Source organism: Lipotes vexillifer, unplaced genomic scaffold (genome assembly GCF_000442215.2).
Source record: "Lipotes vexillifer unplaced genomic scaffold, Lipotes_vexillifer_v1.1 scaffold496, whole genome shotgun sequence".
Classification (NCBI taxonomy): Eukaryota; Metazoa; Chordata; class Mammalia; order Artiodactyla; family Lipotidae; genus Lipotes; species Lipotes vexillifer.
In genome coordinates, this window is record NW_006786690.1 from 10,231,397 (window position 1) to 10,248,588 (window position 17,192).

Sequence of the window (17,192 nt, forward strand, 5' to 3'; positions counted from 1 at the left end):
TGAGAGTTTTCTAACTGTAAACCTCAGAAGTCACTAGCAGTTAAGGTCCAGAAATTCTACCTGTATCCTTCAGGATTACTACATACACGGTGATGTTTTAAATAATGGGTTAAAGAATGTCCTTTTGATGGAGCTGTCCTGTAGAAGCATTAGGTAGAGCCTTGAATCTTCTTGTAAATAAATTTTGCCCACCATCCAGTCCCCGAACCACTGCTTGCTACATTTTCTGCTCTTGATTCCTATTTTCACATCTTGCACTCAGCTGCTTTAAAACAGCAAACCCCCCAGAATACTCTGCTAAGTCCTGTTGGCCCAGATGGTTAGTATTCCAGAGCAGCCGTGCTCAGAGGGGGAGTGGGAAGGATGCCGCAGCACACTCCGTATTTCTATCCTGCATGGAAGGAGGTCCTGATGGAAGGAAAAGTTGACTGTCACTGGTGCATATTAGGTCGCCTTCCATTTACTTGCACTTGCACTTCTATCCTGCCCAATTCCCCCTCCACCAACAGTATACGTTGATTTCTGAATCCTTGATCTCTTCAAGTGTTTCTACCAAATGTTAGAACACTTTTGTTGGTTTCTCCGATTCCATTTTTTTAAAAATATTTTTTTTTAGAGCAGTTCTAGGTTCACAGCATCTAATTCCATTTTGAGCCTGATTTTCCCAGTTTTCTCTGAATTTGAACCAAATCATCCTAATATGACTTTTAAAATAAATGATGCTAATAGGCAAAAATAGATCTTGCACTTGAAGCTAAAATTTGTTTCATGTCTCTTTACTAGACTGAAAGCTTCACAAGAGCAGGTTCCAGTCTGTTTTAGTCACTCCTGTATCCCCAGTGCTCACCAGTACCTGGCACACAGGCACTTAATGTTTGAATGAATAATGAACTCTTATCCAAAGATTCAAACTGCATAGCCTTCAAGAGAGTAAACGTTCCCTGTAATATAAGATTTTCTTGAACTTTTGCTCTGCCTTCACCGCAATACTGACAGTGCAACAAAGAACATAATAAACGCTTAGAAACCATTTTTTGGGGTATACCTGATACAAAAAAGCCATGTCATAATCCTTCTACCTGGGGAAATCTAATGATGTGGTGCAGGATAATTCTCAACCAACAATAAAGGTGAGGCTTAGGACCACTCCATGCATGCCTATCTCCAGGAGAGCCGTTTTCAGGCTTCCCTGCTGCCCCCCTCCTTCCACTTTTATTCCCCACCCAAATTTGATGCCTCTGCTATTTGGAGAAACTAAGGCACAAGAGAAAATCAAGCATATCAAAGGTTCCTCCCCTAAGTTCTTTGATTTACTCAATGAACTCCTAGTAACATCTACTGAGGGACCACAAAGGTAGAGAATTTGAGCCATGATTTTTACATTTCCGGTTCTCAAGGACATGCTTTGAATTTACTTTGTTGTTAACAGGAATTGGCATTTTTAAATCTTTCAAAAAGAAAGCTATTTTTATTTTACAGAACTACGTTAACATTCATCTTCTCGGAAGGGAACTCTTGAGAACTCTGTCTCTTTCTAGTTCAGCCATGGACTACACTAAGTCACCAAATTCAAAGGAGATATTTGGCTTTTTGGTATCTGTGCTAGAGAATGCATAATCCAGTTAGCTTCTCTTATGATATGTTACCACTGATAACTAGTTTGAAATATGCAGCAGTTCAATTATCCTGCTTATACTCTCTGCAGGTGGCAAAGAGACAGGAAAAGGACATCAGAATGTACTGCAACTCTTCTGGCCAGTTACTTGCAAGGCTGTTTTTTATATACATAAAAACCATCATAACTGAAGACTACATCTGTAGATATAAAAACTGTTTGCTTTTTAATCTATGTAGAATTAACTGTAGGATATCTGTCTATCACACATGTATATATACACATGAACTGATGGTTAAACCAACTAAATTTTTATGGCTTTTACTAGGGATAGTAAGCTGTGCTAAGGGAAAAACAGGCAGATTCCACCTTAGCTGGTTATTACACAATCAGTGACATAAAGTCTCATATATCTTTCCATGTAACTCTCTTACTGGAGAAATGCTCTGGGAAAAAATACAAGGTGTGTGTCTCCCTTCAGTATATATGGAGACAAGGAGCTCTGGAAAGTTCTGTAGGCTGCAAAGCAGAACAGTTTTCATACACACTCACCATCTATGTAGTTAGTTCCCTTTGCAACTGGTAATCTTTATATGTTAATGGCTAAAGCCCAAACTGTGGGATGAAGGGTACTGGCTGATGTCTGGATGCCTAAAGAGGTACGAGTGGAAATAATTCTTACCAGCTGCAACAGCAAAATCTATAGCCTAGGTATAGCTGTCTGGTTACCAAGCACATTCTTATACACAGGAACCAACTAAAGGGAAACTGCAGAAGTCATATAGGTAAATTTTCTCCTCTCTTTGGTGAATAAACAGATACCACCCTTGGAGGTACGTGCTGACCACAAGGCTGTCCATTACCGGTTATGGCAAAGGAGCTACCCAGTAAAGCAGCCCATTACTGGTTATGGCTGGCCACTATCAGTTCTGTTGGCAACCAGAGGAGTTCACAATGATTTTATCCTATTCTTGGAGAAGTTAATCTCTAATTTCTGCACTTTGAATAAAGATTGAAAATGAAGGTTCACTAGTGTCATGTTCCTGAATTCCTTTTGTGTTTTACAACTGCTAAATTAAAAAATGATTTAAAATCTTGACAATGTCAACAACTTTACTTTCATACAAACGATGGACAGGAAGATTTAAAAAGTCAAAAGCAGGGCTTCCCTGGTGGCGCAGTGGTTGAGAGTCCGCCTGCCGATGCAGGGGACACGGGTTCGTGCCCCAGTCCGGGAAGATCCCACATGCTGCGGAGTGGCTGGGCCCGTGAGCCATGGCCGCTGAGCCTGCGCGTCCGGAGCCAGTGCTCCACAACGGGAGAGGCCACAGCAGTGAGAGGCCCGCATACCGCAAAAAAAAAAAAAAAAATCAAAAGCAATTATAAGTTGAAAGATAAACGAAGAAAAAGGACAAGCATATTTGGCAAGTGGGTTAAGCTCAAAGTATTCCTAATAAGAATACATGTACAACGATAGGCCTATCCAATTTTCTCCTAGAAATAAATATACATACAATAAAAGCTATCATAATGAAACCTTTTCCAGATTAATATTCTATATCCCACCTGGGACTGACTCCCAAATCTCCACACTGTGAAAATTCAGTGGCCAAGCCTCTGAACAGTAGTCAGAGGAACTGCTAGTACAAAAAACCTCTGAGGCCCATCTTCATACAGAAGGCCTTTTTGGAGGAGTCTACTGTCATAGACTCACCCCACTTTGTAACCCTATACTCACCCCACTTTGTGACCCTAAAGATTCATAAGCTTAGAATAAATTCCCAAGCATACCCATAACGCAAATCAGGGGCCCATTGCATTGCTACTAAATTTTGCTTCAATCATAGCACCACTACTTAATTACAGTCACAGCTCTAAGAGTCGGTTGACAGAAATCCTATAAGCAGGTTCCTAGTGCATCTTACATCTTTGGTGTAGGGCAGGCAAAAGGATCTACAGCACATGATTGTCTAAAAGAACACTTTAAAGACAATCTGGCTAACCTGTTCTGAGTGCCCTTCTGAACACAGTAAACTACAACTCTTTCTGTCAACCATCCCCTAACTTCAGAGGGTCATGAGGAATCTATGCAACTTTCCATCATATCACTCAGGCTCCTAACACACATACAAACCTCACAGCTAAAAGAAAGAACATGGAATAGGGTAAAAGAAATGTCTAAGTGCCCCCAAATCAAAAATTTTAAAACTCCTGAGATATGAGCCTCCATTTTGATTGTGCTCAATGACGTGAATTTTGACAGAAAGAATAAGCTTTTAAAGAGAGTAAGACTTTAGACAAAAATCACTTAAAGTTAAAAGTTCACAAATCACCCTTTTGAAGCTTCTGTTTCAAACACATTGCAAATTATAACCTGGAATAGGGAATTATCATTCTCAAAATTCTCTTCAGTAAAACCAAGATTTCAGATTCCTGCTAGGTACTTAAGAGGGTTTATTTTCCACGAAAAAAAGTATCTAAAATCTACCCAGTAGAATTATTGCACAGTGGGGCCCACAGGACAGTGATTTCCAAGGGCTAGTCCTCATATTAAAAAAGGCCACAATAAATACATCTATATACTATGCCCCACTCTAACTTGACATGTGTAAACACAAATATGACAAAATCTTGCTTAAAAAAAGAAACTCCTGAGGAAAGAAAAGGATGGAAAACTCTACCAAGGCCACTTGAGTCAGAAACTCCAATTACTATTTCCACTGCCATGAAAGACACTCACCAAATACACTGACCATTCCAAGCACCAAGATAAACCAGTGACAAAGTTATTTATCACACTTGAATATTTCACTCAGGTCACAGCTCAAACTGAGCTTTAGAAGAACTTCCTAGAAGAAGATGAGTTTGGAAAGGAAGTAAACTGCTGGCAATCAACCCACTAGCTGAACATAAGTTCATCATTAGTCATTAAGGGTTGAGCTGTGATCAGTGAGATGCTACCAAACCCAGTCACTAGTTAATTCCAGTGTTCAGGCCATTATTTTTCACTCACAGTTCTTGAAACATCACCACGACATCTGCAAATGGAATTACAGTTTTTTCTTTCTTTTTTTTAAATCTGGGTAGCACCATGGTTCGCGCTAATGTTAATTCCGTCACAGTATCCCACCCAAGGTATCTGGCAATCCATGCAGCAGCCTGTGATGTACAAAGCAGCCCAAGTTTTAAACCCTCCCAATTCATCCCATTAAAATGTCAAATCCTAACCACACGAATAAAAACATACCACTCTAGAGGATATTCTTCAATTTCCTGTGACAACTGATGAATCATAATACATAAAGCACTAAGTATGACTCCAAACACCAAACCATGTAATCAAGTTTGTAAACCAAAAATTGAGTCAACAAGCCACACCTTGCCTACAGCACAGACACAGCCAAATTATGAAGTTGATCTGTTTTTAGCTGCATGGGTGGTGGGATTTCTCACGGCTTCTGCTTTTTAAAGCATTCACTCTCGTTCTAAAATGGTATGCTATACACAAAACCACCAATTTTATTCCAGAATACATCATCTTAATGTTAATAAAAAGCTTCTGAATGCACATACTGCCAATACATTTAAAAAGGCCCAAATTTCAACAAATAGAATAGACAAATTCATCAGACAAGAGATCATAAATTACTTTGGCCAAAACAAATCTTTAAAAAAAATCTGGCTCAACATTCTGCTTGCAGGTTTCTACATATACTGTATATGTGGTGAGTGTGTATGTGTATGTGTAGATACATAGCTTTTTGTAAGGGAATGGAGTATGGTCTAGCCCACTTTTCCATGGTTATGTAGGAACTACAACGTTCTTTGCTAGCAAAACAAGAAGTGCAAGGTCTGCATTTCCACCAACTTGATGCAAAGCCCCAAGAGCTTCCTGCAAAGTAAAGCCGGCACGGAGAATCCGGTCAATGTCCGCAGCAGGAAAAAGTAATGGTGCAAGAAAGGAGGGACTTGATGACGGCTGGCTGGTAGGTGGTAAAAATTCTAGAAGTGGCCCTGCAGCTTCAGAACAGATATTTTCTCTAGTCTCAGGCCTGTCTGTCACTGGATTCTGTGTGCCCTGACCCAAATCTTTAACCAATATGAAACTGGATGACAAGGACTCAGTTTGCTCAGAAGTCTGATTGAGTGCATCCTCCTCACCTGCTAAAAGTCTGGGTGAAATTTCTGCACCAAAGGTGCAATGTAGTTGATTGGACGTTTCAGCTGAGGCTATAGTGACAGAACTGCTCTCATTTACTGACTCCTTAGACTTGCGGACACCTTCCCTATCAGTTAATACGCCATCACCTGGACCCCTGAAGTTAATATTTTCTTCATCTTCTACTCCAGCGTCAGTTGAAGTGTATGTTAATTCTTCTGTCTTCACTGTTACAGATGTGGCCTGATGAAGGGCCTGTGAACAGTGTTCACTCTGGGTAGCTGTAAGATGCTCATTTTGGGTCCATCTCTCAGAAAGGTCCTTAATACCTGTTTGGCCCTCAGTTACTGTCTCTGATTGACAGATAACTTCTTCCGATGTGTTTTCTGAAGCTGGTTTACTACTAATGACCAAAAGTTCATGAAGTTCCTTTAAGGCTGCCGTGACAGATGAGCAAGATTCCTCTGTGGACTCTATGGATGGCTGACAACTGCCACAGAGACTTACTAAAGAGGAGGGGCAACTCCCGTATTCTTTACTTGTTCCAGACATTTCAACATTACTTTCTGGAAGCTGTAAATCCTGAGTGGAAATGGAACTACTCAAAATTTCAGAGGAAGGGTTACATTTTGATGTTTCTACTTCCATCAAGGGATTATCTAAGGTGAGATCAGATGCACCGATGTTCTTGACGCTGGTATTCTGACCACCTGCTGAATTAAGCACAGCAACTAGGGACTGTTCAACTATATCTACTTCCATAAGTGTTTCTGAACTTGAGCAGCCAAGGCATCCTGAAGGTAGAATAGTTTTCTCTGTACCCGAAAGGTCCACAGTCTGCTCTAGCCTGTCTCCTTTCATTGTAGCTTCCGAACCAATACTTCTTTGTTGATCCTGTTGCCTTTCTCCAAGCAGTTCAAGGTCCCCTGTGTTACAAAGATGTGCTCGCTCATGTGGAGCATTCTGCTGTGTAACCTCATGCTGTCCACTCCTTGGTTCTTCATGCTGCTGAAGGCCACTCGCTTGACTCAGGTCCTGATGTTCTGGATGCCAACCCTTTTCATCTCTAAGCCTCTGTGGTTCTTCCATCCTAGTGACAGATAAACGAACTTCCTGTCTGGTGTGGAGATGAGCTGTGAGGCCCTGGGTGCTTCTTTCAGCAGATTTCCCTAGATTAGCTCCAACAATGGCTTCTTCGAGTGCATCCTGCAAAGGCGTAGCTGGCCCCTGGTCTGCTGAGGAAGCACAATCAGAAGGGTCCTGTAGAGGAAGATGTTCTTTCTTTTCACAGGTTATTACCTGGGATTCAGTTGAAGCCTTCAAAGCCTTCAGAGCTTTAGGTTCAATGCTGTCTGGGTCGCTGGGCTCAACAGGGCAGCCTGAAGCAGAGACAGAGTGAGCAAGACGTGAAGGATTACCAGTCTCAGGACTCTGTCCTGAAGGATGGGCTTGATGGTTAAATCCATCTGAAGGTGGTAATGATGACATTCCCAGTGAGGTAGTTTCTTTACCGCTTTTCTCTACACAGAACAACAGTCAAAGGAAAAAAGATTAATTAGCAGGTTACAAAGTCCACTAAATTATCAGAGAACACAAATCTAAACAGGACAGAACAAAATCAGGTCCTTAAACGGGGGTTTGTCTTATATTTATAGACTTTATACAAGAACCATTCTCATCGTGGCGGACAATTTAACATCATAGCATCAGGATAAGAGGCAGGCATGTTCTTAACAAAATATGTGTACTGTAATTCAGTATTTTTATTTGAGTACCACATAAGGGCTGAGTTAGTGCTCAAGACGCAAGGACATTTATGTATCTTTATTCTCAGTGGGTTCAGAACTCTAGAATAGTTTCTCCAAGTATGTTCTCTCTATCACTTGCCCTAAAATCACCTGGGATGTTTCCTAAGCATGCAGATTCTGGATACCATCCTTGGGATAAACCCAGGAACTTGTATTTTCAGTAAGTTCCTCAGGTGATTCTTAAAAGCACAATAGAATCTTGAGGATTTCAGTACTAGAATGATTCTCGTGCCAATTCTCTTTCAGAGTGAGTGTCAAACGTGAACACTGAGAAGTCTAAACCAGGTATATCTGAGACAGAGCAGGAATTATAAAGAGAAATAAGAATGTGATACTACTTGGGGACCTTCAGAAGACAGAGAAGCAAACATTCTATTTATTTCTATCCAAACATTCCAAAAACTATGTGAGCTTGACTCAGAACAAAAAAAAAGCGCTAAAGATCAAACAGATTAAATCCCAATTATTATCTTACCAAATAATGCAACTTTAAAAAGAATTATCAGTTACTTTATCACATTAACAACTAAGTGAGAATATTTAAGTACTTTAAGGGCAGGGAAATGTGGGCACGGGAGGGCAGTGGAGGGATATAGTTCATAAATTTTCCAATAAGCAATAACAATTTAGATCTACTGCAACTTACTGACCACTCATAAAAAATGGAAGGATTAAATACCACACCTCAATGTAAACATCATGATGTCATTAAACATCAGTTCCAACTCTCCTTCTGCCACTAATCCAATTAAAAATTGACCTCTATGCAATTATTACAAGATCTTTAATTAAAAGTCAAAGGCTGGTAACAAAAATGACATCACAATACAAACTATTAGGACAGATGCGACTCAAATGCTTCATGCTGACTGTACCTTAGGAAGTCATGAAGCAATGCAGTTATGTTTCAAAAGGCTCTAAATCATTCTAATCCAACACAGGTTAACAGCTTGAAAAGATAAAGCACTATGTCAGGAAGTTACTGACTTCTTGTGAAATAATCTTATAGTTTAGGGATAAACAGGAAAACAGCATATATCTCAGTGCAAACTATATTCATTAGAGTCTAGAAACACAGTTATAAGTTTTATTTATCAATCTCTAAGGCTGACTCTGAAAGAGGTTCAATTTTGAGTTAATGAGAACACAAATATGCACCGTAGTCAAATATCCATGTCATTAGCAGCACAGAGGTGGGCAAAGGTAATGGCCTTCTGGCAACGGTATGTCAGTTATAACAGCTGGGGGAGGTGAAGGTGAACATGACCTCAAAGTACTCCGTACTCACTATGAAAGCAGCATATAGTCCTCCTGTAGCTGAGATGGTCAGTTTCACTGGCCTAAGTCCTAAATGTAGGGGAGGACTGGGTCAGTACTATAGGACAGGAGAAGACGATGAGGACAACGGACATTAATAATTAAAGATGGCTGCTTTTAACCCATCCTTACAAGGAAAATGAAAGAAAGAAGCAATTAAATGCTATATATCTAATTACAACCAGCCTGCAAACCCCTATAAAGTCCTAGGTTGGTAGTCTAAAAAGACCACTTTTCCTTCTTTTAACAGACCAGTCAGTGCACTCAGGCTGACATTTATCATATCTGCACTACAGGGAGATGCAAGCAGAGAGCCTCCCGTGGAAAACTGTCAGGCTAGGGAGAGAGGGAAAAGCAAAGTTTCAGCTCTTGCTGGAAGATTAAACTTCAGTTCTGCCTATGTTATTGACTCTGTGACCCTGGCCAAGTCACCTGGCCTGTTTCCATTTCTTCTTCGACAGAATGAAAATTTCAGCCCCTCTACAATGCTGGTAGTTGTGTGCAGTAATGTGAAAAATACACTTTCAGTTTTTCAGAAGAAAGGGACTTACAAAATCCCTAATAACAGTCATCTCCACCAACAAAGTGCTGTGATGCTAATATTCTTGATTTGATATTCACAGTGGTCATTTGTTTTCACTGGGATTTCTTCCCCCTTGAACTGTTCTAATGACTGATAAAATTTTAAATAGGAAACCATGCTTAGATATGTATGTATGCCAACATACAAATACACATACAGGCTAGTTGTAACCAGATTAAACAAGGTGAAATGGTGAATGAAAGAAGCTAAATTCTAGAACTGCTGAGGATACGAAGTCTTTCAGACCACAGACGATGACTGGGTGGAAGGCTTATTAACATGGTGTCTATAAATACCTGGTCTGGGGCCCACTCCAGCTGCAGTACACACACACTACATGCATCATGGCTTCTGACGCTCTGTTTGAATTAGGAAACAGACAAGCAAACCTTGGGTTAACAATGCAAACCACACAGCATGCAGGGTTATAGTCTCCACTCCTTTGCCATCTTTAAGATCAGGAACTGGTAGAGTCAAAGTGGGGGAATGTTCCTGTAGTTTGGACATCAAAAAGACTTGCTGGTTGCTTTAATTCTCTCACAATACATAAAGCAATGTGTCAACTTCAACAGATTTTCAACAGAACTTGGAAAGAAATTAATTTTACACACCTACACAGAGAATTCATGGGCAAACATGTGAAATAGGTGAAAAAAAAGATCCATAGACAGAATTACATGATATGGAAATCTTATGGAGTAAAGGTGAGCAAACACATAAAATTATAGAAACTTTCAAAGTTTCTTTTTCAGTTGAGATTTATTTTTAGAAGAAAAACAAACCAAACCTGATTACTTATCCTGGCTTACCTTCTTTATTTTTTAAAATACTCTGAATTATTACTTTTTTGAATTATTTTTTAATCAATAGAAAAGATAAAGATATTTTGCTATAGAGTATCCACCAAAGAGACAGTTTTTAGCAAAAATACGTTCACCTACTATGTCTAGGGGTAGGTGATTTTGATCATAGTGGGAAGCTGATGTTCCAAACAAATAGAATCTGATGTTGAAGAATTATCTATTTAAACATTACAAAAATTAGCGCAAAAGACATACACTGTCAGTAACAAAAGGTCACATGGGTAAAGAGCCACTTCCTTTTAATCCTTTAAAACTGGTACACCTCCTTCACTATGGCTGAAAACATCTGTGGTTTCTATTTTAATCTCTTCAACTTTTTATTAAAAGAAAGTAATTACTCAAAGAGGGTAACTGTCAGTAGGTTATAAAGCACTGCTGCCGTCAGCTAGCGTTTCTCAAGTAAAAGCACCAAAACTGTGGGGGGAACAACAGAGGTTTTCACAAAATGATAACATACCCTCATTTTATTAATGTATAGTATTATGAGTGAGCTGGCAAGTTACTAAACAAAACAAAACAAAAAAGTAAAACCTTCTAAGTAGACATGTCAAACTCATTCAAGCTTGCCTTGCGGGTAAGGTTAAAACTATTAATTTAGTCTTTCTCTGTCTGGATGTTCAAAATTCTCCCCTTCCTACCAAATACTTAAATCACAACCCAAACTGTATTTCATATGTAAAACTGAGCCAAAAGGTGGTGGTGGCGCAGATTCTGAACAAAGCCAGCTTGGAAACTCCATCTGCTACTCACGCTCATTCTAAAGAGTCTCAAGGCTAGACCACCGGATGTTCTCTGGTGATACACACTGGCAAAATCTGGCTGCTTATTGTTAAAGCTCTTATCTTTTTTGTCCTTAGGAGAAAGCTATTCCCTGAACTTGTAGCTCTAATACATTTTACTATAACAGCAAATGCAACGTGTGATATTAGTCACTAATGAAGAATTACAGCTCAAGACTTTAAAATAACTCAAACTTAAAAGTTTCTCTTTAGCTTCTAGAATATATATTCCAGAGTCACTGTTCTGTAACAGATGGGGAAAATTTATCCACAGAAGTGGGATTTCGGCATAACTGTGTCCCTCCATTTTACCCAGAAAACTTGGTTTGATCTTTAGAATTAAAGAAGCTACAACAACTGAGACTTAGGAAAAAAAGTATTAGGTAGCTTCATTTCGGCGGCAGCACTTTCAGTAGATATTAAAAAGCTTAGTGCTGCTTAGTCACAGACACAATATCATCCTCCAAAATAAATGGGCCTAAGAAAAGAACAAGAAAATTTCCAGGAAATGTTGGACTCCAAAGGAAGTTTCTGCTTACTGTTATAATTTTCTTCAAGAAAAAAAGAAGACAAGATTCTTTAGGAGTCCCACCAAAATGTGCCTAAGCAAAGAACTCCCCACTCTATCTTGCACACAGCAATGGATTGTTATTTCTGGATCTACTGAAACATGGGAGGTTTTCTGTACTGTATTTAGAGATGGGAAGAGGCAGTGAAAAGACAAGGAACATACCTACAACAGGACGATGAGACTGATTATGACTGGAAAGGTCCCTACTCCCCTCTGAAGCTCCAACTTCCCTGGCTCACCCACCAATAACGAGTATTATTTAAGAGGCTGGCCACTCCAAATACCTGCATCCTCTACAGATTTTTGAAGGGCTTCTGCTAATTCTTGGTCTGCAATCTCCTCTGGCCGTACTTCCTCTCGCCCGGCCCCATATGCCAACCGGGCACACTCTGGTAACTCCCCCTCAGGAAGGAAGGTGGTCTTTGAGCCTGTGGTGCCGATCACGAGTACATTTTTCTTGAGGTCAATGGAACACTTAGAAAAAGAAACCAAACACTGACGATAGCAGATAGAACACGATGCAGGAAAATTACGATCTTGAATTTAAAACTCCATTCACAAAGAGCAACACTGACAGAGATGGTTCAAAAAAACAATTTTATCTAAAGTATTTAAACTTTAAGCTATGTGACATTGTTAGTTTAGAATCTATATCTATATCTATATTTAAAATATCTATTTAATTTATTTGTTTTTGGCTGCATTGGGTCTTCGTTGCTGCGCACTGACTTTCTCCAGTTGCGGTGAGCGGGGGCTACTCTTCGCTGTGGTGCGTGGGCTTCTCATTGCAGTGGCTTCTCTTGTTGCGGAGCACGGGCTCCAGTAGTTGTTGCATGTGGACTCAGTAGTTGTGGCGCGAGGGCTCTAGAGCGCAGGCTCAGTAGCTGTGGTGCACAGGCTTAGTTACTGCATGGCATGTGGGATCTTCCCAGACCAGGGCTCAAACCCGTGTCCCTAGAATTGGCAGGCAGATTCTTAACCACTGCGCCACCAGGGAAGCCCCAGAATCATTTTTAATATTTAAATTGTACAGCAGAATGATCTTTATGGGATACAGTTTACACTTCTTTGTCAAACACAGCAATTGTTCATGTCTGAATTCAAATGTGATACATATTCAATGTACAAAATTTGGAAAACTGCACGCCATAATCAGCAGCCACACCTTTTAGAAACATATCAGTGACTTTTTAAAAACTAAAACTGAGACATACCATTTATATAGGTCTACATTTTTGCTTTTTGCTTAGTGTATAAAGTACAGCTTATATTTAAAGTCTATGCCAATGGTCTCAAAAGTGATATATGGACAAGACGAGCTCTACGAAAGTATTCTGTATTTCATACTTATGCTATCCTCTTTTTCAGTGTATATATATATATATATATATATATATATATATATATATATATATATATATATATATATTTTTTTTTTTTTTTTTGCAGCATGTGGGATCTTCCCGGACCAGGGCACGAACCTGTGTCCCCTGCATCGGCAGGCAGACTCTCAACCACTGCTCCATCAGGGAAGCCCATCAGTATATTTTTATAATTACTTAATATAGGACAGTTACACACATATATTTTGAATCCGTAAAGCTGGAGACTGCTAGTCTATACCATGACTTAAAAGTAGCAATAAATAAATAAATAAATAGGGGAAAGATTAGCAACAAGTTAATAAATCAGGTTTTATTTATATGTGCATTCGCTCATTCCTTCTACTTAAAGCTATGCACCTTGATTTGAATATCAATGCAATATATTTCAATGGGAATTTAACACTAAACATTTAAAAAAGAGTATTAGTGTGCTTGCTTAGGCAGCACATATACTAAAACCGGAACGATGCAGAGATTAGCATGGTCCCTGCGCAAGGATGAAACGCAAATTTGTGAAGTGTTCCATATTTTTATATTACTCAGCCATAAAAAAGAACAAAATACTGCCATTTTCAGTGATGTGGATGGACCTAGGGATTGTCAAACTGAGTGAAGTAAGTCAGACAGAGAAAAACAAATATATGATATTGCATATATGTGGAATCTAAAAAAAAATGGTACAAATGAATTTAGAAAACAAACTCATGGTTTCCAAGGGGAAAAGGGTGGGAGGGATAAATTGGGAGATTGGGATTGACATATACACACTACTTACTATATATATATCGATAAGATAGATAACTAATAAGAACCTACTGTATAGCACAGGAAATTCTATTCAATACTCTGTAATGACCTATATATATCGATAAGATAGATAACTAATAAGAACCTACTGTATAGCACAGGGATTTCTATTCAATTCTCTGTAATGACCTATATGGGAAGAGAATCTAAAAAAGAGTAGACAGCTGAAACTAACACAACATTGTAAATCAACTATACTCCAATTTAAAAAAGAAAAAAAAGAGTATTAGTGACATAAAAATGTTGACTAGATATGAAACCTTGTTGGGAAAATTTTTACTACCCAAGAGCACAATAATTGCTTCTTCAATGAGTGAAGTTTATCTTTAAACAAATTATTAGGCTTCGGAATGGAAATATAAAAATCACTGCAAATGAAAATATTTATAAATCATTCTCCCTGTACTAAATAAACATTTCCATTCCCAACATCTTATGTACACCTTTTTCCTTAATCTCGAAGCTCTTCTCCCCAAGTATTGTCTGACCAGCTACTAAGGATTTACTAAACTTAGGCTTGCAGTAAAATCACCATTGTGTATTATGTACATCTCCCTACAAACCCATCAAAAAATTACTTGAGGCACTTCCCTGGTGGTCCAGTGGTTAAGACTCTGCACTCCCAATGCAGGGGGCCTGAGTTCAAGCCCTGATCTGGGAACCAGATCCCGCATGCCGCAACTAAGAGCCCACATGCCACAATCAAAAGATCCCGCACTTGGCAGCGAAGATCCCGCATGCCACATCTAAGACCCAGAGCAGCCAAATAAATAAATATTTTTAAAAAATTGTTTTAAAAAAATTACTTGAGTTCTAATCTGAAACTAAAAATTACACAAGGGAACCAAATTGTCCATTATAGTCTCAAAACAGATGGCAAGATTCAACAGATTCAGAGAGATTTCACAAAAAGGTTCTATTTCTACTGATACAGAATTTCAAACCTTGTATGACAACATCACCAATTAAGGACCTTTCCAGGTTTGAAGTCATGCTTCTTATTAATCTTCCAGTGTATACAACCATGATGGAATAACCATTTAACACACAAAAAGCCAACGCAAAAAGAAAGTGAAGCTCTTAATTACCTGATGCCGTTTCAGCATGTCCAGTCCCAAAAGCATGTCCATGGGCTGTTCCTCAAGTATAGAGAAGGAACACGCCAGGAAATCTCCTTCAATTTGAACCTGAGCTAAAGCACATGAAGAAACGAAGAGGTTACTGATTTTTCCAGGGAAGGTCTGGAAATGTATCTATCATTCTGTGTCTTTCTTCCTGCAATCAGTCAAAGTCAAGCCAAAGCATGCAAACAAGTGAGTTATGGATGAAAATCCAGTAAGACCAATAATCAGGTTAAAAGCCAATGAAGGCACCAGCTCATAAAGAGGATTGGGTAGAACTACTGCCCACAAGACCTGGCTTGATATATGATACACGCTCAGCTGGTGAGGAAAGCTGGCATTAAGAATTAAAAAAAAAAAAAAAGACAAAGACCAGTTCCTCCAATATTAACCACCTGCTTCCTGTACACTTACAAAAGGCTTTCTAAAAGGAAAATAAAATCAGTACACTTTAAACCTTTTAAATTAAGCTCCAAGAAGTAAACTGTTTATTACTGCCTGTTATAACCAAGTTTCTTTGCCTGAAGTCTCCTGCCTTGCCTCTTTCCTCAATTACTCCTCTTATTTCATATGTAAGATGTTTTTTTTAAAAAAATGACTTTGCCATTAACTATGTCTTACGAGCAGAAAAGTACATGAAATATATATATATATATATATATATACTGTATATATATATATAGTGTAAAGCATAATAAAACAAATACCCATGCATCTACTTCCCAGGTTAAGAAACAGAAAACTAAGAAGTTTCCTGTATGTCCTACTGATCATAGCTTATTCTTTGCCTCCTCCAACCTTCCCAACTATCTTGGTTTTTACGTTAATAATTCCCATCTTTTCTTACCATTTTTCTATGATTTCTAAGCAACATTTTGGTTAGTTTTGTGGTTTTGAACTATGACTTGCTTCCTTTACCCAAAAGATACTTTGAGATATTTTATTCCTGTGGGTGCACGTGACTATATTTCTTTCGTTTATACCACCCCTAAGATTAAGTACTGTAATGTCTAAGACACCACCACTGATTTATTTATCCATTCTGCTGCTATGGGACATTTGGGTTGCTTCCAGTTTCTGCCATTATAAGCAATGCTAACGTGAGCATTTTTGCACTTGTCTCCTGGTGTGCCGTGAGTTTCTCTAAGGTATACTCTAAAAACATACAGGGTTCTAGGGGATATTAGCTCAGCTCTACTTGATGCTGAATTATTTTCCAAAATGTTTCCAGGGGTTTTTGGAACGTTCCCATTGTTCCACATTCTCCCAACACTCAATATTATTAGATTTAAAATCTGGCAAGTAATTCTCTATTTCCCCGATTAATGAGATAAAGCAATTTTTCACACTTATTAACCATTTGAGTTTCCTCTTAAAGTGCTTGTTCAAATGTTTCTGTAATTTTCTTTTCTTTTCTTTTTTTTTTTTTAATGGTACACGAGCCTCTCACTGCTGTGGCCTCTCCCGTTGAGGAGCACAGGCTCCAGACGCACAGGCTCAGTGGCCATGGCTCACGGGCCCAGCCGCTCTGCGGCATGTGGGATCCTCCCGGACCGGGGCACGAACCCATGTCCCCTGCATCGGCAGGCGGACTCTCAACCACTGCGCCACCAGGGAAGCCCCTGTAATTTTTTATATACCAGTTTTTCTTACTGAGTTGGAGGATACACAAACATACAGAAAACATATATATTCTAAATATGAATCCTTTATTAGTTATACATGTTACTAAGTTCTTTCCTAGTTTGTGTTTGTTCACTTTCTTTAAGATGTACTTGATGAAAAGTTCTTAATCTTAATCGGCTGTATTTATCAAATAATTTCCTTCGTATCTTTTAAAGAACCCCTTCCCTACACAAGACATTCTCCTATATTTTCTTTTAAAGGCCTGATTTTGCCTTGCACATCCAGGCCTTTAATCAACTTTGAATTGACTTTTGTGTGTGATGTGAGACAGGGTCCCATTTCCAATTCATTTTTTCCACATGGATACCCAATCGTCCTAGCACATTTCCTAAAACTTTCCCACTGCTCCATAAGACTTCCCCTCTCATTTATCAAGGTTCACGTTAAGCATGGGTCTGTTTCTGTTCTAGTCCTTTGGTCTTGATATTATCTAGAAGGGGAAGTTATTCCAGATATCTTGACTACTCTTGCCATAAAGGGCCTACATAAAATTTAAAA

At 38.9% G+C, this 17,192-nt stretch overlaps 2 protein-coding genes across 3 annotated transcripts in view; both read right to left on the reverse strand.

Moving 5' to 3' along the window:
- Positions 1 to 5,417: 5,417 nt before the first annotated feature.
- RSC1A1 (regulator of solute carriers 1) lies at positions 5,418 to 7,262 on the reverse strand. Its single transcript, XM_007459286.1, has one exon. It carries the CDS (start codon positions 7,260 to 7,262, stop codon positions 5,418 to 5,420), a length of 1,845 nt encoding a protein of 614 aa, XP_007459348.1.
- The window catches only part of DDI2 (DDI proteasomal shuttling factor 2), a 36,763-nt gene continuing 25,656 nt past the window's right edge, over positions 6,086 to 17,192 (reverse strand). The window contains exons 7-10 of one of the 2 annotated variants that reach the window (XM_007459285.1): positions 14,976 to 15,079; positions 11,980 to 12,169; positions 9,779 to 9,841; positions 6,086 to 7,294 (exon numbers count right to left, since the gene is read on the reverse strand). In XM_007459285.1, coding sequence (XP_007459347.1) covers positions 9,825 to 9,841; positions 11,980 to 12,169; positions 14,976 to 15,079 — 311 coding nt within the window. In that variant the 3' untranslated portion in view covers positions 6,086 to 7,294; positions 9,779 to 9,824. Of the gene's footprint in view, positions 7,295 to 9,778; positions 9,842 to 11,898; positions 12,170 to 14,975; positions 15,080 to 17,192 lie in introns of those variants that run through there. The other variant, XM_007459284.1, reaches the window with a different exon arrangement.

Excerpts from the sequence above, each read along its gene's own strand:
- RSC1A1 (XM_007459286.1), bottom strand. The coding sequence starts at position 7,262 with ATGTCATCATTACCACCTTCAGATGGATTTAACCATCAAGCCCATCCT.